A 25142-nucleotide genomic window follows, 5' to 3' on the forward strand; every position below is an offset into this window, starting at 1 on the left:
CTGAAGATAGTATTCCTGCCTAGACTCCTTCTACCTCCATCTGTGCTAAGTTTAAAGGTCTAGCGGCCATTTCATAGCTCAGCTGCTGGGTTGGGAGTTGGGGAGAGAGAGCTGGGGAAAATGTAACTCAGCAATGGGATTGCATCATTGCCCTCCCCCACCTTGCTCACCTCTACCCTCCCCTACCCTCCCTGTCCTAAAGACAGAAGGGTCATAGCCAGAAGCTTGGGGGAAATGCTCCCTTTTATGGGGGAGCAGTGAACCAAAGGGGGGGATCTATGTAAGGAGACTGAAGGAAACCGAGACAGTTCCATGTTGAACAAGGCAGGAGAGTTTCAAACTTGGTACCATGGCACTAAGAGGAATTTAGCAAATATTTGTTGATTGAGTGATTAAAGGAGCGATGAGTGATTAAATACTGTTAAGTATAGTGTCAAATAGTGCAAACTGGTAAAGGAGAATAAAGGAGTGGGGAAAGACTGAAACTCCAGCAAGAGAGATTGAAGTTAGACACCAGAATGAATTTCTTAAGGAAGTTATGAAATCCCTTCTGCAGAACTTCAGATAAAGGCTGAATTCTCTTTTGTCTGGTATGTTTGAAGGTGCAGGCCTGCCTGAGGGCAAAGTGAATATATTGAAAGACCTTTTAAGACTCCCTCGGGTTCAGACCTATAATTAGCTCCAGTAATATACACAGTTGCCACCAAAACCCACCCTGGGACCCTAAACAATCTCACCAGAAACTTAAAATCTGAAGCATGAACTGGCTCGAAATTCTAAACCCAGATGCCCTGCCCAGTCCCTAAAAAGCTGCGTTTCATCATGCGGTAGAAATGACTATCTGGGACTGTCACTCTCGGTCTCTCGTTTCTCATTTACTTGTTTATGAGTAACCCTCTTGCAAAAGTTTGCAACATCCTCCAGGGTAAAACTACAACTCCCAGATCCCCCAGCGCTTCCCCGAGCCCATTGGAAGATAGCCCGCACAAGCTGTTCGAGGAGGTAAGGCATCTCCGCCTTCTGCCGGACCAGTGAGTAGCTGATTGGCCGAAGCCTGGGGCTTTTGTGTCCCCGCCCTCCCTCGCTCCACCCCCCGACCTGCGGCTGGGTAGGTCCCTGTTGCCGAGGTCGGATCCAGAGAAGCTAAAGGCAGTCAGGTTCGGGGATGTCTGTGAGTTGCGGTAGCCGAGACGCTCTTGTCTCTAGAATTCTAAGACCCTCCGGGGCCACAGTAGAAACTGGGGCGCCCCTCGGGTAGCCACGGACCCTCCCCGTGCAGAACCGTGGGTCTGCGGACAGGTGCAGAGCCCCGCCTCGCCGGGAGAGTCTACGATCCCAGGACCCGCTTGTTTGCTGCGCCCCCGCGGCCGGCCCCGCAGGGAAGGTGCGCTCTGGCTGGCACCATGATCGTTGCGGACGCGGAGAACTGCGCCGGAATCCAGGACTATATCCCCTATGCCCAGTGCGGCGGCGCAGGGACCGCGGAGGTGAGTGGCCCGGACCCCTCTCCAGCCGTTCCCCTTCCCAGCCGTCCCCCCAAGTCCTGGAGGGGGCGCGGTCCTGTGTCCGGCCCTCCTGGCCACGGAACAGGCTCGAATGCCGCTCCGCTTTGAGATCGAGATCGGGAGCTGGGAACTGGGGGCAGACTGTAACCTGGCTCTGGGATTGCATCAACTGGCCGCGGCTGCCTTCCTCCTCTTCGCCTGCACTAGTTCCCGGGGGAAGAGCCCCGGACGACTTCTTAGGGACAGAGTGGGGGTTGGGGGAAGGAGGGGCTCCACGAGCTGGCCCGCGGTTTGTTCAGTAAGCGCAGTCTCCAAGCCTAGGCATGCCTGGGCCCGTCGGAGCCGACCTTGTCCGCTAACTTCCCGGTTTTCCACTGGGGAAAGCCCGTGGGGGTCTTGGAGCTGTACCTTTGGGGAGGTGGTCGCAGAATCCTTCACTCTTGGGGCGGAGGAGGAGGAAGCTTTCGGGGCATTTAGCGATGCCCCCGGGTCCTGCCCCTTTGCACTAGCCGCTGTCCTCTTTACTTTCCTTCCCCGGGAAGGGAAGACCTCGGACCTGGGTGTGGGGGGAGGAGAAGAGCGGAAAAGAGTGAATGGGAACCCCGACCACAAGGAGGGAGGTGCCACCGGGACTGGGGTGGACAGGCGACTTCAGTAACTCAGTCGGAGCACCTGGCAAGGATTTAGGATCTTGGTAGAGACCTGTGTTCCTATGGGCAAAAAGGGTCTGAGGAAGAAAAGCTTGCAGCCCCAAACTAGTGGTCAGTTCGATAAGCCCAGCCACTTGTTAGCAGGGTGATTTAGGGCCCTTCCAGAGCCTTCTTTCCTCATCTGTGACTTGGAGCTAAATCCTTGTCCGACCCACCTTACTCACTTCTTTGTCATGAGGAATGAGCTTTGTAAGCTGGAAAACGTTGTTGAAGTATGAGCTGGTCCCCTCCTCCAGGAAGCCTTCCTTGACTAACCTCACCCGATTCAGATCAGACCATTCTCCTGACCAAGTGTCCTTCCAGGACTTAGAAACATTGTTTGCATTTTGAAAAATTTGCCCAGAAACTTGGCCTGAAGTTTCACTTCTAACTGTCTGAAGTCCGGTGGGGGTGGGGGAAAGGCACCTCTCATCTCAAGCTGAGAACTCCTCGTTTAGGGGCCGACTTCTTTATATCAGGACCAGAACTCCCTGGAGTGTCTTGGAAGGGATCTCAGGGTTAAATCCCTGGATTTTACAGAGGGAAAAACTGAAGCTGTAGATTAGGTGACTTCATAAGGTCACATAGATGGTAATAGTGGAGACTAGATTTGAACCCCGGTCCTCAGAGACCTTCCTCTTTTCCCCTGTACCATCTTACTTCCCTAATAAGGGAGGACCCAGAATGACCTCACCGACCTCCTAGGGCTAGTGTGATAGAGAGACTATATGGTTCCTTCCGGAGGTGAAAAAAAGAAATCTTCAGCCTTCTCTCCCGTCGCGATAGCACTCCCCTCCCCCCCCCCCCCACACTCCCACTCCCCCAGGTGTGTCTGGTGGAGAAAGGAAAGGGCTTGGCCACGGCGGAGCTCTCCGGAGGCCATGCCCCACCTCACCTCATTGAATTATTCCCCAGTGGAAAATTTAGGAATCCCAGGGTCAGCAGCGGAAGATGTCTGTGTGGTGACGGAGAAGCTAATGAGCATTTCTACTGTCTTGAGAAAGCTGGACGGACCAGGAAGTCCGTTCTGCTTTGGAGATCAAGCTTTTTCTAGAGTAGTTGGCAACTATAGAGTCCGTTCAAGGCTACATTTCTAGAGACACCCTGAGCCTCAAATCCCCAGTCGGCCATTTCGGGGCTTCAACTACAAAATTGACCAGACCAGCGCCGATCCCCCACCTGTTACGTGCAGGGCTAAAGGACTGGGACAGACACATGACTTAGATCGGAGGTGTCTAACATTCCCCTGCAACGCTCCCCAGTGCAGCTCAAACCGGATTAAAATGCAACTGGGAAATATTTAACAAAACAAATAAAACATGGGTAATGTTACATTTTAAAACTGAGTCAGTATGTGGCCTGCAGGCATCCCTATGTACCGATTCGTGGGCTGGGTTTCAATTTGAGGTCTACACCACAGATTTAGATGGCTAAGTCCTCACCCTGGAGGAACTCACCAAAGCCTATATTGGAGGACACAAGGAAAACACACTTATTTCTTACAAAAGAGTGTGAACAAAGGATTAAAGAACATTTTTGATTACAGGAATCAGAGAAGGCCCTAGGGAGGCAGAAGCATCGGAGGTGGAGATGAAAGTGTGAGGTCAGAGTATTCCAGATACAGGGAGTGGGGGCCCAAAAACCACATAACTGGTAGGCTAATTTGCTTGGAATACATAAGAAATAATCAGAACTAAGAGTAGAAAGCTAGGTTGGCACTGAAGAGTGGCAAGCCTGAAATGCCAGGCCAAGCCTTTGGAATATTACTTCATAGAGCAGACCATAGGAAACCATTAAAAGGGTTTTAACCCTGGTAAGCAGGCCTCTGACCCTTTAGTTACCGACTAACGAGAGTCTGCAGACTCCTTCACTACTAAGTGCTGACTAAGTGGTATTTACAACCATTAGAGAGAAGCGGACCTCAGTACTGGATTAGGAGGGAGGGAGGGGAGCTCTGATTTATACTCTGCAAATCACTTAACCTCTCAGTTCCCCTGGTAACTCTAAAACTAGGGGCTAGTCAGTCTACAAGCATTATCTCTTTAGCATTTATTCTGCCCAGGCCCTAGCTAAGTACTGGAGATACACAACAAAGAAAATGCAAAAACCATTCCTGCCTTCAAGGAGCTCCCATTCTAAAGGGGGAGGCAAATACAAGAATAACAAAGACACGTATTCCGAATAGGGGGAAGGTACTAGCCACTGGGGGCACCAAACTTAACGGAAGCGAGGGAAAGGAAAAGATGCATGGGTAAGCTGGGAAGGCATTTGTGGCTTGAGGGACAGCTCGGGCGAAAGCCCTGGGGGTGGAAGATGGAGTCTTCTCTGCTAGGATTGTACAGGGTGTCCCTAAAGTCTGGACACATAGGAAAATTAAAAGGCAATGTGGAGTTATTGCATCAAGTTCATGTGAATTTTGCAAAACGCATCAACCTTTGCATCACAAATGATGGAAATAATATCGAAGATGTTATTTGTTAATATTCCAATTAAACAAAATGTGGTCGAAAATTTCATTCATTTAATTTCTTGAAAATATGCATTTTTTCCTATGTGTCCAGACTTTAGGAACACCCTGTAGAGTGCTTCTAAATTGCCAAACAATGGTTGATATTCAGTAGAAGGAATAATTTCCTCATTGGAAAAAAAGAAACAGAGAAGATAAGAATTTCTGATTTTCACTTTTTCTCTGTTGCATTTGACTCTTTTTTCAGGCAGACCCAAAACCTGCTGAGTGGAGTTTAGCATGAGACCTGTGTCCTAGTCTTGGCTTGATATTAATGCACTGTGTAAAAGGGGGGAAGGAGATTTTTTAAAATGTCTTTTAAGATCCTTTTCTGCCCTAATGAATGATGCTCTTCCATGAATGTATCTTGATTTAAATTTAGGGGGTTGAGCTGAAGGACTTGTAATAAGTGGGAAGGTTTTCCGAAGCTTTTAGAGAGCTTTGTAAATATCCTGCTGTAACCCTGCCTAACAGATGTTGGGCATTAGGCCTACCTCCAAATCTCTTACCATTACTTCTCTGGGGTTCTTATAGCTGCCTTAGGACCAGAGCCTGCAAGTGGCTGAACTGACTGTAGTCTGTGACACCTGGAAGAGATCTCAGAGACCTTCTAATCCAACCCCATGGGGGTTTTTTTCCCCTGAAGAGCAGGAAATTGTGGCCTAGAGTGGTTGTCATTTGCCTAAAGTCATTCAGGCTAGAAGTAGTAGGGCTGGAATTCAAACCCAGGTCCTTAGGAGCCAAATCCTGTATTTTACCACTGAAGCACAGCTGTCTCTTTCCCGAAATACTTATCAAACATCAAGGGCCAGGGCATTGTGCTGGGGGAGGAGTGTTATGAGAGGGGCAGTTCTCTCCGTGTACCCCCTGAGAAGATACAGTGGGAAGATTGAATGGAAAAGTATTTATTAAGTACCTGCATTCCTGGGAAAGAAGAAACTTTAGATTTAGAGTCTGGAGTTGTTGATGTTCAGTCGTGGCTGACTCTTTGTGACCCCAGTTAGGGTTTTCTTGGCAAAGAGTAGCTTGCCATTTCCTTCTCCGGCTCATTTTACAGATGAGGAAACTGAGGGAAACAGTTAAGTGACTTGCCTAGGGTCACCCAGCTAGTAAGTATCTCAGGCCAGATTTGAACTCGGGGCTTTCTGACTCCAGGTCTAGCACTCTATCCATTGAGCCACCCAGCTGAGGTCAGATGTGATCTTGGGCCATTGACTTAAGATCGTAGATTTTGAAGTCAAAAGGAGACTTGAGATCATCTATTCCAACCTTTTCATTTTACAGAAGAAGATACTGAAGTCCAGAGAAGCCATGACTTGCCTGTGGGCACATAGGTGGTGCTGCATGCACTCATGGACTGCAGTCTGGGTTTCATTTTCCTCCTTTGTAAAATGAGGCTGCCAGAAGAGGAGAGACCTGGTTTCATGTCCTGCCTCTGAGCAAGTCCAGGAAGGTTCTGAAGGGAGGCATTTTAGCTAAGCTCGACACTTAACTCTCCCAGTAGCCCTAGCAACTCTCCTTAAGTTACAGACCAATGGATACCCATCAGTATCCCTAGAGGGAGTTTCCTTGTAGTAATGGGAGTTTCCTCTAGTGATGAAATCAGATCATTGAGAAATGTCACCTCCCCTCCTAGACTGTACAGTCTAGGAAAAGAATGGAACCTGTAAGGGTTAGAGACCGGAATTTTTTTCTTTTTATCTCCAGCACAATGTCTGGTGGACTTTTAATAAGTGTGTATCACAGAATTTGAGAATTGGAAGGACCCTCAGAGACCAATTAGTCTAATCCATTGCCACAAGGGCTGTTGTATACTCAACAGTATATCCAGCCTCTGGTTGAAGGACCTCCAAGGGGGCAGGGGGCAGCCTGCCACCTCCCTAGGCAGCCCATTTCTTCTTCTTGTTGAGTCTCTGTGACCCCATTTGGAGTTTTCTTGGCAAAGATATTGGAGTGGTTTGCCATTTCCTTCTCCAGTTCATGTTACAGATGAGGAAACTGAGGCAAACAAGGTTAGCAACTTGCCCGGGGTCACGCATCTACACATCCTTCTGACTCCAGGGCAGGCATTCTGTCCACTTTTGAGCAGCTATAATTGGTAGAAATGGATAGAATTTTTTTTCTCTTGATATCCAGCCCAAATTGGTGTCTTTCTAATTTCCTCTCCTTGCTTCTGGCTTGCCTCTCTGAGGCTGAACAGCAGTCTGATCTATCCTCTGAATGACATCTCTTCAGATAATTTGAGACAGTTATCGTGTCCTGCCTAAATCTTCTCTTCTCCAGTCTAAGTAGTTACTTAGTTACTTCAGCTGATCCTCATAAGACATGGACTCAATACCCTTCCCAGGAGCATGCTGGAGAGCCAGCTCCTAGCTCATTAAATTTTTAGTGTGAGCATTTACACCTTGAATCAGCAAGCACCACAAATCAAAGCTTGATTTGTTGTTTTGTTGATCGTCTGCACTTAAGAAAGTGATGGAGAAAAAAGTAAATTTAAAAGAAAGCCCCCTTTTTTTGGAGAGCAGGTTGTTAAACATTTACCAACATACCATTGCCCTTCACCAAGCTGCTTAACATCCTCTGGTTGTTCTCCAGGTTATCCACACCATTCTTCAAGCTTGATGCCCAGAACTATACACAGTAGCTTTTTTTAAAACTATAGTGGTTAAGTGACTTGTCCACAGTCACACAACTAGTAAGTTTCTGAAGTCATATTTGAACTCAGTCCCTCCTGACTCCGAGGCCAGTGCTTTCCACTGTGCCACCTAGCTGCCCCTTGTACTTCTGAGGAGGGCAGAATACAAGGAGGCTGCTACCTCCATATAGTCCTGCAAGCTATTCCTTCTTTAGTACAACCCAGTGGCACAGTAGATAAAGCACTGGCCCTGGAGTCAGGATGACCTGAGTTCAAATATGACCTCAGAAATAAATTAAAAGTTGTTTGGTTTGTTGTTTTTGGTTTTGTTGGTTTTTTTTTTAACCCAAGTTCAAGGTTTTATGTTCATCCCTTTTGAATTTGGTCTTAATAGATCCAACCTATAAAGATTCTCTTGGATCTTGACTCTGTTGGCTTTTCCTCTCAGTGTCAGTTGCATATTTGATGACCTTAGCCATAGAGGCAAGCATAGTTTTCTCCCCTCTCCCACCCCATTGACATTGAACCATTAACCCCTGTTGGTTTCTTTTTCAGTCCATCCATATGATCATTTTGGGAATCTGATTGCATTATTGTGAGGTCCAATGTGTATGGCACATTATCAGGAGCTCTAATGCAATCAAGGTACACTGTCTATAGCTTTCCCTTCATCTGCTAATTTAGCACGTATGCCAAGAAAAGGCCTTGAGGTCACTCTGGCATGACCTGTCCTTGATGAAGCCATGTTGTGTTGGTTCTTGGTCATCGAAGCTTCCCTTTTGCAGATGTTCACCTACCATCTCTTTAATCTATGCTCAATTTCCAGAAATAAAAGTCAAGCTCACTGGCCTAGAATTTGCTGACTATAGTTTGGAAGTGGGTGCAACAGTTGCTTTTCTCCATTTGTAACACTTCTCCCGTTTTGTGTGACCTTTGAAATATCCCATCGGCCAGTTCTTTGGGACCCAAGGCTGTAGTTCATCTGGGCCTGGGGACTTGACTTTGTCAGGGGCCAAGTCCTCTTCTATTATCTCCTTACCTGACTATCAAATTCCCTGTTCTTTCCTTTCCAATGTAAAAGTCATTCCCCTTTGTACAGAGAACAGGAAAAAAAATGAGAATTAAGCAGTTCTACCTTCTCTCTTTTATCACTTTGTCTCCCCTCCATCCCAAGCAAAGCTCCTAGCTCTTCTTTGATCTTCCTTCTTCTCCTAATATAGGTTTAAAAAAAAAACACCTCCTGAAATAAGAAATTGTAAACTTCAGGCTTCCTGAAGCATTCTTTTGTTTCCTGGCTTCAATTTCATCCATCTTCTGTACATTTTTTTTTAATAATCTAAGTAAGTTGGTAGTTGTTCAGCCACACAGGTTTGTTCCGACAAATCCCATTTTTCCTCTTCGTTAGAACCATTCCCTTTTTCATCTTTAGAATTTCATTTGTTAGTATCCTATATTCTTCCTCAGGAATAACTTGTCCTGAAGCTCCGTGGAATCTTCCCTATCTTTTCTGAACCTTTGAAATCTGTATTCCCCAAATCTAAGATGCGTGTCAGACAATTAAGGAGTGATCACTGACTTCTTCCTACCTCAAAGGTTATCCTCCCCGTACCAGCAACTAGTTTGTGGGAATCAGATCCAGAATAAAACTTCCCCTTGTTAGGTCCTTCACCTTTTAAAAAATGAGATTAACACTAAGGCAAGTCAAAAAATTATTAGCTACTCTACTTTTTTCAGAGAAAGAGAAAGAAGAAAAGACAGAGAGAGGAATACAGACCAGAAATAAGGGCAGAGAGAGATAGAGCAGGGAGGAGGCAGAGAGACAGCAAACCCTCTAGCAGATGTCTGGAGAATGGAAGTATCTTATCCTTTTCTATATCATGATGCCTCCATGCCAGCCTTGGGATTTGTTTCTCAAACTCATCTATTACCTCTTTCTATCCAGGTGATCTGTAGTCAGGGTTGTGCTGCTGGTGTCAGCATTAGCTTAAATCATTACATATCAGGGCTTTAACAAATCAGATCTTGCTTAATTATTTCGTTGATAGTCTAGACTTTAAAAAGTGTTAATAATGCAGTGTAATTTAGAAGCATAGGTTCATCATTTACACACATTCACACTCCTTCAGAGAACTGGAATGTTAACCATTTACCAGCACAACCCTCTATTATTCTGTAAATTTTGCCTGAGCTCAGCAGGAGTGCACTAGACATCAGAATAATAATGATGATAACAATAATGATAGATGTCTCTTTTAACAATTCAACAAATCCATGCTCTACCCATAATCCTTTGGGGGGGAGCGGGGTGAGACAATCAGGGTTAAGTGACTTGCCCAGTGTCTAAAGTCAGATTTGAACTCAGGTCCTCCTTGACTCCAGGGCCAGTGCTCTATCCACTGCCCCCCCATAATCCATTCTCCAAAGAAGGGAGGGAAGAGCCTTCTAATAGTTCGGTCATCATGTTATCAAGGCATTCCATTTCTATTGTTTTGCATTGCTCTTCCCATTTATATTGCTAGAGTTGTTATGTCTCTTGTTTTCCTGGGTCTGCTTACTTCGTGCCCATTCCTATAAGTCTTCCCATGCTGCTTCTCTTCATTATAGTTGTCATTTCATAACTGCCTAGTAAGCACACATTCAGGCACCACAACTTTGTTTTTGTGTTGTTCAGTCGTTTCAGTCACGCCCAACTCTTCGTGATCCCACTTGGGGTTTTCTTGGCAAAGATATTGGAGTGGTTTGCCATTTCCTTCTCCAGATCATTTTACAGATGAGAAAACTGAGGCAAACAGGGTGAAGTGACTTGCCCAGAGTCACTAGCTAGTGTCTGAGGCTAGATTTGAACTCAGATCTTCCTGATTCCAGGCCTGGCACTCTAATCCATTGCACCACCTAGCCTATCCAAGAGAAATCTGACTGTGGAGCAGGTTGAGGGAGGCTTTGGAGTGGCATTCCAGTAGATTTTCATCTTGAATTCTGGTTGGGATGTCTTGGGAAGAACATCGACAAGCTAGGTTGTAAACAGAGGGATGATCATGATGAAGAAGGGATCTGAAAGCCATACCATCTGAAGATAGGTTGAAGAGACTAGGGGAGTTAAGCTTGAAAAAGAGAAGACTTAAGAGGGGAATGGTTTGTTTCAGTTGTATCCAACTCTTCCCGTGACCCTATTTGGGGTTTTCTTGGCAGAGATACTGGAGTGGTTTGCCATTGCCTTCTCCAGCTCATTTTACAGATGAGGAAACTGAGGCAAAAAGGGTTGAGCGACTTGCCCATGGTCACACAGTTAGTAAGTGTCTGAGGTCACATTTTGAACTCAGGTCTTCCTGACTCCAGAGCTGGTGCTCTGTCCACTGTCTCCTAGCCAGGTGCATGATAGCTGACTTCAACTCTTTGAAAGGTTCTCATGTGGAAGACTGACCAGACTTGTTCTGCTTAGTCCCCAAGAGCAGAACAAGATCGTATGAGTAGAAGTTATAGGAAGGCAGATTTTTGACTCAATGTAAGTTGTGGGGGTCAGATTCTAACAATTAAAAGTTCTCTCCAAATAGGTTGTCTCTTGGGATGGTGAATTCCCTATCATAAAGAGAAGTTCAAGTGGAGACTGGATGGCCACTTTCAGGGGCCTTATAGATAAGATTAAGGATGTAGGCATGGAATATTGCATGAAGTCTTGGCCATAAGGCAATCATGTGCTTTGGCCCTTGCATTGGAGTATAGAGGAATGAGATGGGGCTGTGAAGGACTTCAGGTCCCTGGTACTGAGAGGTTTGAACTTTATCCTGCAGGTGGTAATGGGGAACAATTAAGGGTCTCTTTGCTGGATAATGAAGTGATAAAACCTGTTCTTTAGCAAGATTACCAGGGGCAGAGAAAATCAGTTGGCAAGGAGTGCTTGCCTAGGCGGGCTTGGAGGTATGGTACTGCTAGGGAATGATGGAAGAGACCGTAGGTGTTTTCAGCCTGGGAGACATCAGTGATCGATGGTGGTGGTGCTTTTAATAGAAATAGAGAAGGAAAGGAAAGGAGGAGGAATGGCAGTGGTGGTGCCTTTAACAAGAATAGAGAAGTGAAGAAAGGGAGAAAGAATTGAAGGCCAAAGTTCCCTTTTAGGTGAGTTGAATTTTGTCCCAGAGTCAGGACTGGGGTCCCAGGATTGTTATGGAATAACTGGACTCGGCAAGCATCATGGAAAAAAAAAATGGAGGAAAAAAAGGAGGGATTTGAGGGACTGTGGGCATCCTCTTCTCTATCCCTTCATTCCCTTAGCCAGCTGGGTTTTGAGATCCCTCATGACAGACCTTTGCCTGACTGGGGCTGTGAGGTGTGGGAAGCCAGGGCCCAAGAAAAGGTGGAGGCCTCATGTCTAGAGGAGGTGGGGGGTGGGGGACAACTATAAACTAACTCTTTTCCTAACATGACTGGACTAACAGTCTCTGGAAGGCCCATCCTATGTCCCTCTTCCCCCACCCTGCCTTGAATTTGCCCCAGATTGAGCGTGGTATAATGCAAAGAGCACAGGACTTGGGACAGAGGACCTGGGTTCAAATCCTGACTGTTACAGAAACCTGGGACAGATTTCTGGAGCTCACTTTCCTCTGTAAAATGAGGGGATTAGATTAAATGCCCTCTAGTTCCAAATCTTATTTTATTGAGGAAGCAGCCCTAGGGGAAATAACCTGGGACTGCAGAATTTGGAGAGAGGAGGAGATTGCCTAGTAGGAGATGGGGCAGCGTTATAGTCATGGAGAAAGGAACAAGCACATATTAAGTGCCTACTGTATGCCAGGCACTATGCACTTTACAACTATTATCTCATTTGGCCCTAAATGATCCTAAAGAGAACTAGACAAGACCCTGGTTTCAGATCCTGGGTAGGCCACCCCAGGGTTTACCACCTGTGTGTCCTAGCACAAGACATTCCATGTCCAGAATCCCAGGCATGTTCAGTGACTGTCCTCCATGCCTGAAATGCGCTCTGCCTCCTGGCCTTCCTGGCTTCCTTCAGTTCCCAGCTGCAATCCCACCTTCTGCAAGAAGCCTCTCCTGATCCCCTGTAATGTCAGTGCCTTCCCTCCATTTACTTCCAGTTTATCCCTTGTGTGTTTTGTCTGTACATTGTTGCTTTCATGTTGATTGCCCCTTTAGACGGTGAGCTTCTTGAGAGCAGAGATGTCTTTTTCCTTTCTTTGTATCCCCAGCACTTAATAAATGCTTGTCGACTGACAGACTTCTCAGAACCTCAGTTTCTCCATCTGTAAATGCTACATCCTCATCATATTTGCACTGTCCACCCTAATGGGCTGTTGTAAAGAAAGCTCTTTGTAGTTACTAGGGGGAACTGGGAGCTGGGGTCTCTACCTTCCCAAGGGAGATAGTGGGGGAGGTGGTTCTAGTTGGGAAGCTGCAGGAAGCCTTTGAAGAAAGTCAGGCCCCTAATTGCTTATCTCCTGTCCTGGGATCTTGCAGCTGGGTGATCTCAGTGGCAAGCTGACCCTGCAGGCTACAGAAGATGGGGGGCAGAGAGAGGAGATTAGAGACACTTGCTAGGTGAGCTTGTCTTCCCCACCCTCCCCTCTCCCCCCTTCCCCAGGGCTTGAGAGATTCCTAAGGCCAGTTTGACCTGCCTCCCCATTCTTCCCCTGGAAACCTTCCTGGCTCTGTTCCCCAGCTGGCCAGGGCTGGTTCCACCCCCTTGAGAGCTGTTTCCATCTGTCCTCTGCTTGGAAGGGATGAGGAAGGGGATTTGCCTAGTCAGCAGGTCCTTATCTCTCAGACTGACTTGTTTATTTTGGAGGAGGGGAAGGGAGGGAGATTAGGCCTCTGAGGCCTAAAGGCTGAAGCTAAAGCTGGCACCTGCAGGGGAGTACCGAATGGGAGATACCAAGGCTCCGAAAGATCCCCTGCCCAAAGCCTGTCTTTTTGTGGTTGAGAAAGCTGAGGTCTCCCAAAGGGGAAGTGACTGGCCCAAGGCCACACCCTACAGATTGAGTGGCTAAACTGGTGTTCCAGTGTTCTGCTTGGGGCTAGGGAGGGGCTACAGTCTGTCCCCACTGGGGACTGGGGAGCCATTCAAAATCCCAGGGGACTTCTTAGCTAGGAGTGAATGCTGAATGAAGGAGGAGGGAGACCTTTATTCTTCTCCCATTTTTCTAAAAAGGAGATTTTGGGGGGGTGGAAGATGCTAAAGAAGGATATTTCTTCTGCCTACTTGCACCTTCCTTTCTTTCAGATATAATATTTTCCTGTTGTCTTTACCTGCTTGACTGTAACCTCCTTGAGGGCTGTTTCTACTTCACTCGGGTCTTTGTCTTCTCTGGGCTGCTTTATGGGTGTTCTGTTGCTCGATTTGAATTTGATCTAGTCTACCATTTACCTCCCTGGGCCTTCCCCTCTAAAATGAGACAGCATTGGAGAGTCTTGTGAAACCCAAAGGAAAAGGGGGACACAGTGATCTCTGCAGAGTAGCTTAGAAAACCCCATGCTGACATATCATATATTTGGTTAAATATTTCGCAACTACATTTTAATCTGGTGTGGGCCTCAAGGTGCAGGCCATGTGTTTTGGACACCTCTAGTATCGATAACCTAGGGTCTCTGCCTGCTCTGGGTTCCAAAGATTTCTTCCAAGTGCAGGCCTGTGCCCTAGGCCAGAGGAAGGAGCCAGGCATTTCCACTCCCATGCCTCAGACCGCCATTGATGGGAATGTTTTTTTCCTTAGGAGCAGAAGGTAGCCCCTACTCGGAGGCTCCCCCGGGGTCCTAGTGCCTTCATCCCAGTGGAAGAGGTGAGCAAGGGGTATTTGGCTGGCTGGGGTTGGGGGAGAAGGGTGGAGAGGGACATCCCAATCCAAGCACCTAGGAAGGGGAAACTTGGGAGAAAGGGATGCAGGAGAAGAGCTTTTAAATAATTAAAGGTCTTTAAACATACTCAACAAGCTAGACTGGTAAAGTAAAATATTGCTTTGTACTGTGAATCACTGCCCTAGCTTGCTCGTGTTAGGAGTCTGGATTTTTAAATATTAGGTTTCCCTGGATCAGCCCTGGCCCTGATTGGGGGCAGGGAATTAAAGGTTTTTGGGGAGTCCTACAGTTTTTCTTGCTTCTCTGCCTGGATTTCTTTGCCCTTCAGGGCTCAGAAATTCAGTCCAGATGGTTGGTGATTGGCAATATCTCTCACTTACCAAGTACTTGGAAGGGTTCTTGGTCGGTGAGCAGCCTGGGGATCCTGTTCTTCCAGGGGGCTCTGAACAGTTCTGACATATTTCCTTCCTCATCTTGTCTGGGCCAGATCCCAGAAGATCCTTAGCTGCTAGAAATTAGAGACCAGGAACTGTTGAGGTTTAGAGGATGTATCAGACCCTGGCCAGCTCCAGTGCCTGGAGAGGAATTCTGTATTGGACAAGTATAGAAGTTAAAAGGGAGGAAGATGAGAGGGCTGCAGATATCCATTCCTCATTTTACTTGATAGGGCAACCTGGAAATCAACTCAAATTGAATGCTGCCAATCAGATCTCTTTTTTCCTAAGCCCCATTACTATGTTGGATCAATGCCTAGTGTTTCTTGATGTTTTTGCTTTGTTTCCTATCTTTTTGGGGGAGGGGGTGGACTCTAGTTGTGTCAATTTGTTAATGATACATAGATGAATGCATAAATTCACCTCATTTTTTAAATCAACTGAAACATTCTTCAGGAATATGAATGACCATCCCCTAATTGGCCAGTGTTGCATCTGGGTCGTTAATGGTGAAATTTTCTTAAGTCAGCCCTGGCTCTAGTCCTAGCTCTGGTTTGGAGGGGCCTGGGCTCAGAGAGAGGGCTCAGAGCATAACCTCTCCCTATCCTTGGCAGATCCTGCAGCAGGGGCCAGAGACCATCGAGCATCAGCTGGGTATGGACGTTTTGGCCTCTGGACGGCCAGACAATGTCATGCTGGTGATGGGCCTGCACCCCGACTACCTCAGCAGCTTCTGGAAGATGCAGGGCCTGCTGCTGCGAGTGGACGGACCGCTGCCCTGCCCCTGGAGGCATTACATTGCCATCATGGTGAGCCTTTGGAGTTGGGAAGAAGTGATGAGAAGTGGCCCAGAGGACTGGCTTCTAGTCCCAGCCACTGAACTCACTGTGTGATTTGGGCTTCCTCATCCATACTATGGATATAATACTTGTACTTCCTAATTCACAGTAGTGGGAGCTATTGTTCTCTATTTTCTGGTACATCAGGTAGAAGGTCATTGAGTGAGAGAATGAACAAATGAAACATAAACGGAAAATCCACAACTCCCAGGGTGCAGTGGCAGGGGGAATAGCAAGGACCAGAAGGCCTTGGGGTGCTTTAGCAGGGGAGAGTCAAAAGTACTGGTGGTCCTAGTAGGATTGTAATTGTTAATAATTGGTGTGGTGCAAATAATCTACTCTGGGACTCAAGGCAGGGGCACGGGAAGAGCAACCTCCAGGGGCTACAGTGCTCTGGGAAGCAGCAGATGAGCTTGAGGGTTTGGATGGACCTGGAATTTCTGGGTCTTGTCCTGTGAGGTTGGAGATGGAGGTGGGGGCAGGCGGCGGGGAGAGGATTGGCATCTACCCAAGGTAGGGAAAGAGAAAGGGGACAAGTTTGGGGACAAAAGGCCCTAGAATAGGGGTAGGGTTGCTGTTCCTCTCCTGGCTTCTCTTTGGGCAGGTGATAAGGGGTTGAGAGGAATTCATGAAAAGCAAGTTATCTGCAGAAATACAAAAGTGAGACAGTCCCTGCCCTCCAAGAATTTACATTCTAATTTGTTATCGTCCTGCATATCCAGCTTTTCCTGATCCCATTTGGGGTTTTTCTTGGCAAAGATACTGGAGTGGTTTGTCATTTCCTTCTCCAGCTCATTTTACCAATGAGAAAACTGAGGCAGACAAGGTTAAGAGACTTGCCCAGGGTCACCCAGCCAGTGAGCGTCTGAGGCTATATTTGAACTCAGGTTTTCCTGACTCCAGGCTTGGCGCTCTGTCCACTGTACCATATAGCTGCCTACATTGTAATGGAAGAGACAATACATTTAGAGAAGTGGTGGCCAGAGAAAGGACTTTGGTGTAGGCAATCCACAGGATTGTGAAAGGAGCTTAAGGGTGTTGATTACTATGCCCTTCTCAGAATTTATGGCACATAATATTGATTTTATTAATGTGCCTGTTGCAGGGACACATGATACACACGGGCTCAGGCAGCAGGGCAGGTGGCAGAAAGATGACGAGGAGATATTTATTAAGCACCTACTGTGTGTTAGGTACTGTGCCAAGTTCCAGGGACACAAAGACAGGCAAAAAACAAGCAGTGTCTTCTCTCTTGGGAGTTCACAATCTAAGAGGGAGACGACATGCCAACAGTTAGGTACAAACAGGATAAACTGGGGGGGGGTGCAGTTCAGAGGGAAGGCAGAATGAGGTGGGGCCCAGAGGCAGCCTCTGGAAGGGGAAGTAGAGAGTCAAAGTGAAGGCTCTGGACCCAGGACCAATCTGACCTTCGATCCCCCACTCCCCACCCCTTTGGACCTTTCTAGTCTAGTTCTGCTGACTCAGGCCCTTGACCGTCCATCAGACACACTGCATCAGCCTCCTCATTCACCCCACCCTGATTACAAAACCCCAGGAATGGTTAAATGAGACAGGCGACAGGGAGGTCCCAGCCTCTGCCGAGCCGCTCATCTTTATCTCCCTGCCACCCTCCTTCAGGCCTCCGCTCGGCATCAGTGTTCCTACCTGATCAGCTTCCACATGGCTGAGTTCCTGCAAGCGGGAGGAGACCCGGAGTGGCTCCTCGGTATCCACCGGGTGCCCCAGAAACTCCGCAACCTCAATGAGATCAACAAGCTGCTGGCCCATCGGCCTTGGCTCGTCACCAAGGAGCACATTGAGGTAAGGGGGAACCTCATAAAAATGATAATAGCTAGCATTTATACAGGGATTTAAAGTAAGTAAAGTGCTTGGCGTATGTTATCTCTCGTTTGAGCCTCACATCAACCTTGTGAGGGAGGTGCTACATTGTTATCCCCCTTTTACAGATGAAGAAACTGAGGCTGGGAGGTGAAATGACTTTCCCAGATTGACACAACGTAGGAAGTAGCTGAGGCAGGGTTTGAGCTCGGTCCTTTCTTTTTTTTAATTTTTTTTTTTTTATCTTTTTTGGAGGGGGGAAGGCAGGGCCATTGGAGTTAAATGACTCGCCCAAGGTCACACAGTTAGTAAACGTGTCAAGTGTCTGAGGCCGGATTTGAACTCAGGTCCTCCCGGCTCCAGGGCCGGTGCTCTACTCACTGTGCCACCTAGCTGCCCCTGAGCTCTGTCCTTTCTGTCTCCAAGTCCAGCGCTCTTTGCACTGGGCCACGTAGCTGCCACATATGAGCCACTTTAGGCTCATTTTAGGCTTGTTCCCCTGTGTAAAATGAGAGTTGGACCAGATGATCTCTAAGGTTATTTCTGGTTTTTACATCATTGGTTCTAACGTTCTGCATTCTGAGATGTCTTTAAGTTCTAATAGGCTCTGTTCTAAGGTCCCTAAGAGATTTATTCTGTGAAGATACCCTGGGCAGGATGAATTGACAGAATGAGGTGTAGATTAGGTGGGAGGGAACTATGTCCAGCCATGGGAGGGGGAAGATAAGGATTTGATCCTTAGATTGGAGCCCCAGCTAGAGAGAGTGTTCTTGTTGCCTTTCAGTTAATTTGCACAAAAGGTCCCCTATGCTGAGGGTCAGCTTTGTCTTCCATCTTTCCCCAGCACTGTGACCAGCCTGGCCTGGTCCTTGACATCAGATGGCTACCCTCCCCCGCCCCCCATCCTCAGCGGTTAATATTCTGGGGCTAAGCTGAAGAGAATAAGTCGGCTCATAGATTTATGAAGGCACTCAACCCTAGACAGGCATAATAAGCGGGGCATTGGGGATTCTCTTCCAGGCTCTTCTGACCACTGGCGAGCATAGCTGGTCCCTGGCCGAGCTCATCCAGGCAGTTGTCTTGCTCACCCATTATCACTCCCTGGCATCTTTTGTTTTTGGCTGTGGCATCCTCCCTGAGGGGGATCCAGAAGGCAACCCTGTCCTCCAAGTCCCCTCACCATCCAGTGGGCAGAGCAGTCCTCCCAATGGAGACCCCCTTGGCAGTTCTGGGGTAAGTAGCAAGGTCGGGGATCTGGGGTAGACCTGGCCTTTGGGTCCTGGGACCAGAGGCCGGGGAGGCATGGTGAGCCCAGCCTGGGTTGGGAAGCTTTTGCGGGGACTACTTTTTGGGTGAATGGCAGGAGTTAACCATTAGTCTCTCCCCTCCTCCCAGGGCTTTGATGCTGTTCGGGAAGTAGAGGCCTTGATGGAGCGAATGAAGATCCTGCAAGAATGCCAGCTACAGGAAGAGGCAGCATCCCAAGAGGAGATGGAGAACCGCTTTGAGCTGGAGAAGTCTGAGAGCCTGCTGGTGGCCCCTACAAGTAAAACCTGAGGCAGGGTGGGGTCTGCCTAATGACCTAATGACCAGAGAACATCTCCTTGAGAAGAGAATCATTCACCCCCAAAGTATAGATCCCTAGATATGGATATATCCATTTCTCTGTGGAGGGTATAGGATCCATCTGCTGGGACCCTCTTGGTCAAACTGAGTAGGAGAACATGACCATGTTTCCCATGCTGGCCAAGCAGCCTCTCCTTCCCAACATCTCTGAAGGAATCCCAGCATCCTAGTTAGAGTTGGGGGAGCTGATTGTACTTAGAGTAAGGAGACAAGTAAGCTTGTGGGCTTGTGGTGTTGGAGTATGGTGGGGAGAGTTTCAGCTTCTAGGCTTTGCCTTTGGATTCTACCCTCTAGTAGAAGGGAGGGAGGAAGGTGAGATGGGTCACGAGTGGCAGGGCGGGGCAGAGTGAGATCAGATATGTATACCAACACCAATTCAAATTAGAACAAAGTTATCTAAATGTGTCAGTATAGCAAAGATAAGTGCCTTCCTCTGTGAGGACGTGCCCTTCACTCATGCCAATTACAGCATCCCACCCCCCATGCCATAGTAAGCCTCATGGATTTCATCAGCCTGGGCCACTCCCCTGGGGAGTCTCCCCAAGCCTAGCTCGGCAGGCATTCTGAAGGTACACACACACACAGTCACTTGGCCCTAATTTGAGGCCCTTTCCAGATTGGTAGGGGAGGACATAGCTGAGAAAAATGAGATTAAAGGGTGTGGAAATCAATGGAGGGAGAGATCCTTCCTGGCCAGTGCGATCAAAGAAAGACCCCTTGTGGACGGGACTGACATTTCATGCTGGATCTGGGGTGGTTGGGGGTGTTGATATTAATGGCTGTGGTTGCTTTTCATCATGACTCCCAACCTTCCTCTCACTATACAACAGGAGAGCTGGGGACCGGGTACCATTACACTGCCTCTGCTCTTACCTTCTTCTGGCTTGGTCCACAGGTGACATCCTAGAACTTACTCCATCCCCCGATGTCTTGTGCTTTGTGGAAGATCCCACTTTTGGGTATGAGGACTTCACTCGGCGAGGCACCCAGGCTCCTCCAACCTTCCGAGCCCAGGTAGTCCTCCTTTCCTTACCTTGGAGAGATCCCTCCACACTCATCGGGGGTTGGGTTGGGCAGGGAGGGAATAATTAGGACCATGGAAGTTGTCTCCAATATAGAGACCTAGCCCTGGAGACAATGGTCACTGGAGGTCACTGAGGAAGCCCCAGCAAAGTTGATGGTAATGGAGGAGGTTCAGCTTTAGCATGGTGTCTCTTCTCCTACTCCCATGGTTCCCTCAGAGCCAGAATTCCTTTCAGGTGGATTAAAATTTACTTTGGGGGAATGAGCATTGGGAGCCAAAAAGAATTATGGCTGGGCTGCCCCTTCTCCCCGCCCCCCACATCCTCCTCCCAGCATTCACCTGGCCTTCTTCCATCCTGTTCCCCTCTGTTCCTTAGGACTATACCTGGGAGGACCATGGCTACTCCCTGATCCAGCGGCTCTACCCAGAAGGGGGGCAGCTGCTGGATGAGAAGTTTCAGGTAGTATACACCCTGACCTACAATACCATCGCCATGCACAGCGGTGTGGACACCTCTATGCTCCGAAGGGCCATCTGGAACTACATCCATTGTGTCTTTGGCATTAGGTGAGAAGTAGCCACCACCCACTCATCCAAGGACAGTGAACAAGGCTTTGTTGATCATTTACTACTTAAGTGGTATCCTAAGCAAACCCAGGAAGGGGGTATCCCAAAGAGGGGATAGCATGTACCCTGCCTACCGGGAGGCTTCTGTGCAGTCAACCATCCCCTAAAGATCCTAAATTGTTTACCTGGGACCTTTTTTGTCCCCTTTCAGCTAACAGAGAGAAGAGGGGGAGGGAGCAAGAGAGGAAGAAGAGAGAGAGAGAGAGAATGCCAGACCTCTGGTTCTATTTCCCACCTTTCCTTTCCTGGTCTTAGAGGGTGCCATTCCGTCTCTTCTAGCACATACTTGACTTTCTTGGAAGGGATTGACTGCCCTCCCTCCACTACCCCTATCCCCACTAAACAGGCCTGGAGTCTTTTCTGCCATCTCTTTGGAGGGGTCCTCTAATACTCTGAAACTCTAGTAGAAATGGAGTTCGACACCTCAGCTCTAGTGGGTTCAGGCTATAGCCAGTGATCTGGGAGCCCTCCTCCAGGTAGGCTTAGGAAGGTGGGAGGAATGGACTTGACTGGCTAGAGAAGTGTCCTCACCTAGCTCACCTTCCCCAGGGTGAGGAGGCAGGCAGCAGGCTCCTGACCCTGGGTTCTTGGGTGCTTTCCTTTTGTGGCTATCTTGAGAGTGTGGAGTTGGGGAAAAGAGCTCACTGTGGGAGAGGCTGCTCTGGGGGCAGATGATTGATACCATTTGGGGACCTCCTCTTCAGGTATGATGACTATGATTATGGGGAGGTGAACCAGCTCTTGGAGAGGAGCCTCAAGGTCTATATCAAAACCGTCGCCTGTTATCCAGAGAAGACAACCAAGAGGATGTACAATCATTTTTGGAGGCACTTCCGGCATTCTGAGAAGGTAAGAGGCTTTTTGCTAGAGGCCATACCAGCTGGGAGCAGGGCAAGGGAGCTCAGGTTCTGGCACTTGAGGGAAAGCAGGGAGCCTTAAGTTTTTTCCCAGCTCTGACATTCTCTGTTCTAAGCTCCTTGCACCACTAAAATATGGTCTAAGGCCCCTCCCAGCTCTGACATCCTGGGTTCTGAGGCCCCTCCCAGCTCTGACATTTCTTGTTCTAAGGGCCCTCCCAGCTCTGACCTTCTGTCAGAGGGTCTGTCCAGTTTGAATATCCTGCAGGTCTGGAGGTGGGGAGGTGTGAGGCATCTCAAAAACAAGCTCTGCTTATGGGGGCAGCCAAATGTATTGAGGCTGGGCATCTGGGCTAAGTTTGAGACATGGAGTTTCTAGGACTTTGCTGGTCACGCTCATTGATTGACTTCAGGAATGAGATAGGGTGGAAAAGTAAGACCAGTGACAAGTCAGTTCTGGAAAAATGGGAAAGTGAAAGTGTCTCAACTCTACCAACATGGTCTTCTCTGCACCCCTCCCTCCCTCCTCCAGGTCCATGTGAATCTGCTGCTGCTAGAGGCCCGGATGCAAGCAGCCCTCCTCTACGCCCTCCGAGCTATTACTCGCTACATGACCTGATGGTGGGCACCATGGCCTTTCCAGCTCCAGACTGGATACTACTTTTGCTGGGGGGCCAGCTTCCTTTCTGGTAGCCCTTTCTAACCTACAGACTATTGGTCTCTGCCCGTATCACATTCCCTCCCTGTCCCACTGGCTACAGGCTGCTCTTGTCTGTGAAACCTTGGAAATCAAGTGCCTCTGGGCCCCCCACTTTTCTCGATCCCTTTTCCCCACCCCAGTGGAACCAAAAGGACATCTCTGTGTGCTCTGGGCCCCCAGCGCCACTGCCGGGAGCTGAAGAAGGAGGCAGGGACCATCCCGGCCATGCTCTCATCCTTGCTTCCCTCCCTCCACCTTGGAAACACACAACCTCCTCCATCATCAACATCAGGGGGAAGAAGTCACTTCAAGGAAGACTGTTCTAAGCCCCAGCTTCCTAAGAGAGAGACTGCCCTCGCCTTGGCCCCACCTCTCTTACCTGCCACAGGAAAATGTGTACTGGGTTTGGTGGACTAGGGAAGAGGAAACATCACAGCCTGGGGTAGCACCTGCACTAAGCTGGGCTGACACTCCGCAGGGTTGGGGGAGCAGAGGCAGCGCCAAGGCCCCTGCCCCCTAAGCCTATTCTTCTAGCCCTGTTACCCTAAGGAGCCTGGGCAGTCAGAGGAATTATCTGAGGGTCCCTGCATCTTTTTTCGTGATTCCCTCCCATCAGCCTTGTTTCCCTTCCCCCACTGCTGGCAGTGGGGATCCCCAGAAGAGATCAAGGTGGGAGGGGGATAGGAAGAAGATCGATGGGGAAATTTGCTTTTCTGAAAGGAGGAAGGGAGTGGGGGGGGGGGTCTTTCCTTTCTTTCCCTAAGACCTGGATGGGGAGGGGTGTGAAGAAAGTCTTCTTTAGGATTGGCTTCATCCATCCCTATTTGACCTGTGCCTAAGGGAACTGGACTTATAATAGGACGTGTTCTGCCCAGAGCAGCCAGGCTCTGCCAAAACTAGCACCTTGACCTCCTGCCTCCCCCTTCCTTCCCTGCCCTTGTTGTGTTTACTGAAAGGATGGGTTTGAGGAATAAAGTTGACAGCACAGTAAGTGTTAGATGGCAGGGAGTCGGGAAATCTGAATTTCCTGGCCCCACTTTGCGACTGGCTGGCTGTGTAACTTTAGGCTTAGGCCGTGACTCTCCCTGATTATCAGTTTTCTCATCTACAAAATGGCAGTCCTTCTGGTTCCAGAATGTGTAATCAACCTATATAGCTTTAAATAGGATCAAACCCAGAGGTCCTTAGGACCCTAAATTCTCCCTTCTAAGGAGGAGGGGAATCTGTCTCCCCTTGAACCCCTACCCCCCGCCCTACTCCATACCCCTGTGCCCTGGGGTCCAGGAACCCCCAGAAGGGTCAGAGCCATTCTATATTGCACTTTCTCTGATATGAAAACTGTGAATTCTGTTTGCCATCTTTCCCCAATCCTTGTGCTCTGTCTCTTACTCCTGGACACTTGGGAGATGTCATAAGTTGCCATCCTTCATAATTAAAGCTGCTGTTCCTGCTTCACTCCCTCAGTGTCCCTCCCCACAACCCATCAGCAGGACCCCTCATCCACGGTGAGGGTCTGGCTAGGGGGAAGGAGATGAGCTGGGGACGGTGGGGAGATGTGGCCAGATGTGCCACTCTCATCATGCAGGTCATGGTGAAATAAATGGCTGGAATGTAGAGGCTGGGCTGTAGACCGCCTGGCCCCAAGTCAGGACCCCAAAGATGTGTACTGTCCCTAGGAATTTCACAAAGGGAAAAAGCTGGGGAGGAAAACAGTGTTTCAATGCAGAAATGTTTGTTACTTTGCTACATACTCCATATTGAGAAATAAAAGATTCACTGGGGTTGTTTTTCTTTTGGTTTGGTTTGGTTTTTAATTAAATTGTGTTTTCTTTTGGAGTGTGGTGTTCTTCCACTACCTGGAATTATTCTTAATGGAATCTGTGTTGGGGACCATGTTGCAGGAGCCAACTATATAAGACTCTCATCTCTGCTCCATTCCTGAGAGCAAACACATGGGTAGTATCCAGGCCCCTTGCCAAACGTTCTTTTGGCAGTGGGCCTGGCATCATTGAAAGGATCAGGCAAACTCCATTTTCAGGCTGAAACTAAGGGGAGTCATGGAGAGACTTACTGGGGCCAGGTGGCAGGCAATTGGTCATGTGACTTCCCTGCCTGCTTCTCTTCCATTCTCAGAGAATTAACGTCCTCCTGTCCCTTCTGCCTTGGTTCCCATGGTTCTCTCCTCAAACATCTTTTGCTCGCTCTTGTGGTCTTCATGCCAGGATTGATGCCACTTGAAATCCTTACTTGGCTGTCAGAGCTTCCTTGTCCTCCACTCCCCTATGGAGCCTCTGGGAGATGGAACGACAGATTTATGGAACAGGAGAGATCTGGTGTGGGATATGACCTTCAACATTTACTCACTCTCATCCCTGAGCCTCACTGGTAGAACTAGGTAGTTGTAAAAGCTTCCTCCCAGTAGGATTATTGTGAGGATCAAATGAAATGTCCAAAAAACTATACTATAGAGATCTATTTAAACAACTGAACAGTAACTATAATCCAAGCTCCTAGCACTGTGCTTGGCACATCATAGGCGCTTGACAAATGCTTGTCCATTGGTGGGCAGCCAGGTATCACAGTGGATAGAACACTGGCTTGGAACCAGAAAGACTCATCTTCCTGAGCTCAAATCTGACCTCAGACACTTTGTAGCTATGTGACCCTGGGCAAGTCACTTTACCCTGTTTGCCTCAGTTCCTCATCTGTAAAATGAGCTGAAGAAGGAAATGGCAAACCACTCCAGTATCTCTGCCAAGAAAACCTCAAATGGAGTTATAAAGACATGACTGAAAAGAAGCTATACAATGGGGAGCAGATGAAACAAGCCTGAAGCTCAGGAGGGAATAGGTAAGACTTCCCAGTGGTGCAGATGACAAGCAGTCCATCCTTCATTCTATGTCATTTGTCATTCCCTGCTCCCTCCATGGGTGGCCTTTTGGGAAGTCTTTCGATATTACTTGGGTTATTGTTACATAATAATCCAGACTGTCCATCTTGCCATTCCTTGTTCTCACATGCCCACTTCTGATCACCCATTCCCTTGAATAGTATATT

The 25142-nt window shown here is 48.3% G+C and overlaps 1 protein-coding gene across 1 annotated transcript; it reads left to right on the top strand.

The window, feature by feature from the left end:
- The first annotated feature begins 1106 nt into the window (after positions 1 to 1106).
- On the top strand, positions 1107 to 23882 carry SESN2 (sestrin 2). The gene is made up of 10 exons (XM_036746574.1): positions 1107 to 1487; positions 14058 to 14123; positions 15188 to 15382; positions 17051 to 17233; positions 18272 to 18484; positions 18647 to 18797; positions 19773 to 19891; positions 20278 to 20468; positions 21233 to 21377; positions 21918 to 23882. Exons 1-10 carry the CDS (start codon positions 1404 to 1406, stop codon positions 22002 to 22004), a joined length of 1434 nt encoding a protein of 477 aa, XP_036602469.1. The 5' UTR covers positions 1107 to 1403; the 3' UTR covers positions 22005 to 23882.
- The last annotated feature ends 1260 nt before the right edge of the window (positions 23883 to 25142 follow it).

Source organism: Trichosurus vulpecula, chromosome 2, assembly GCF_011100635.1.
Source record: "Trichosurus vulpecula isolate mTriVul1 chromosome 2, mTriVul1.pri, whole genome shotgun sequence".
In the NCBI taxonomy this organism is placed as follows: Eukaryota; Metazoa; Chordata; class Mammalia; order Diprotodontia; family Phalangeridae; genus Trichosurus; species Trichosurus vulpecula.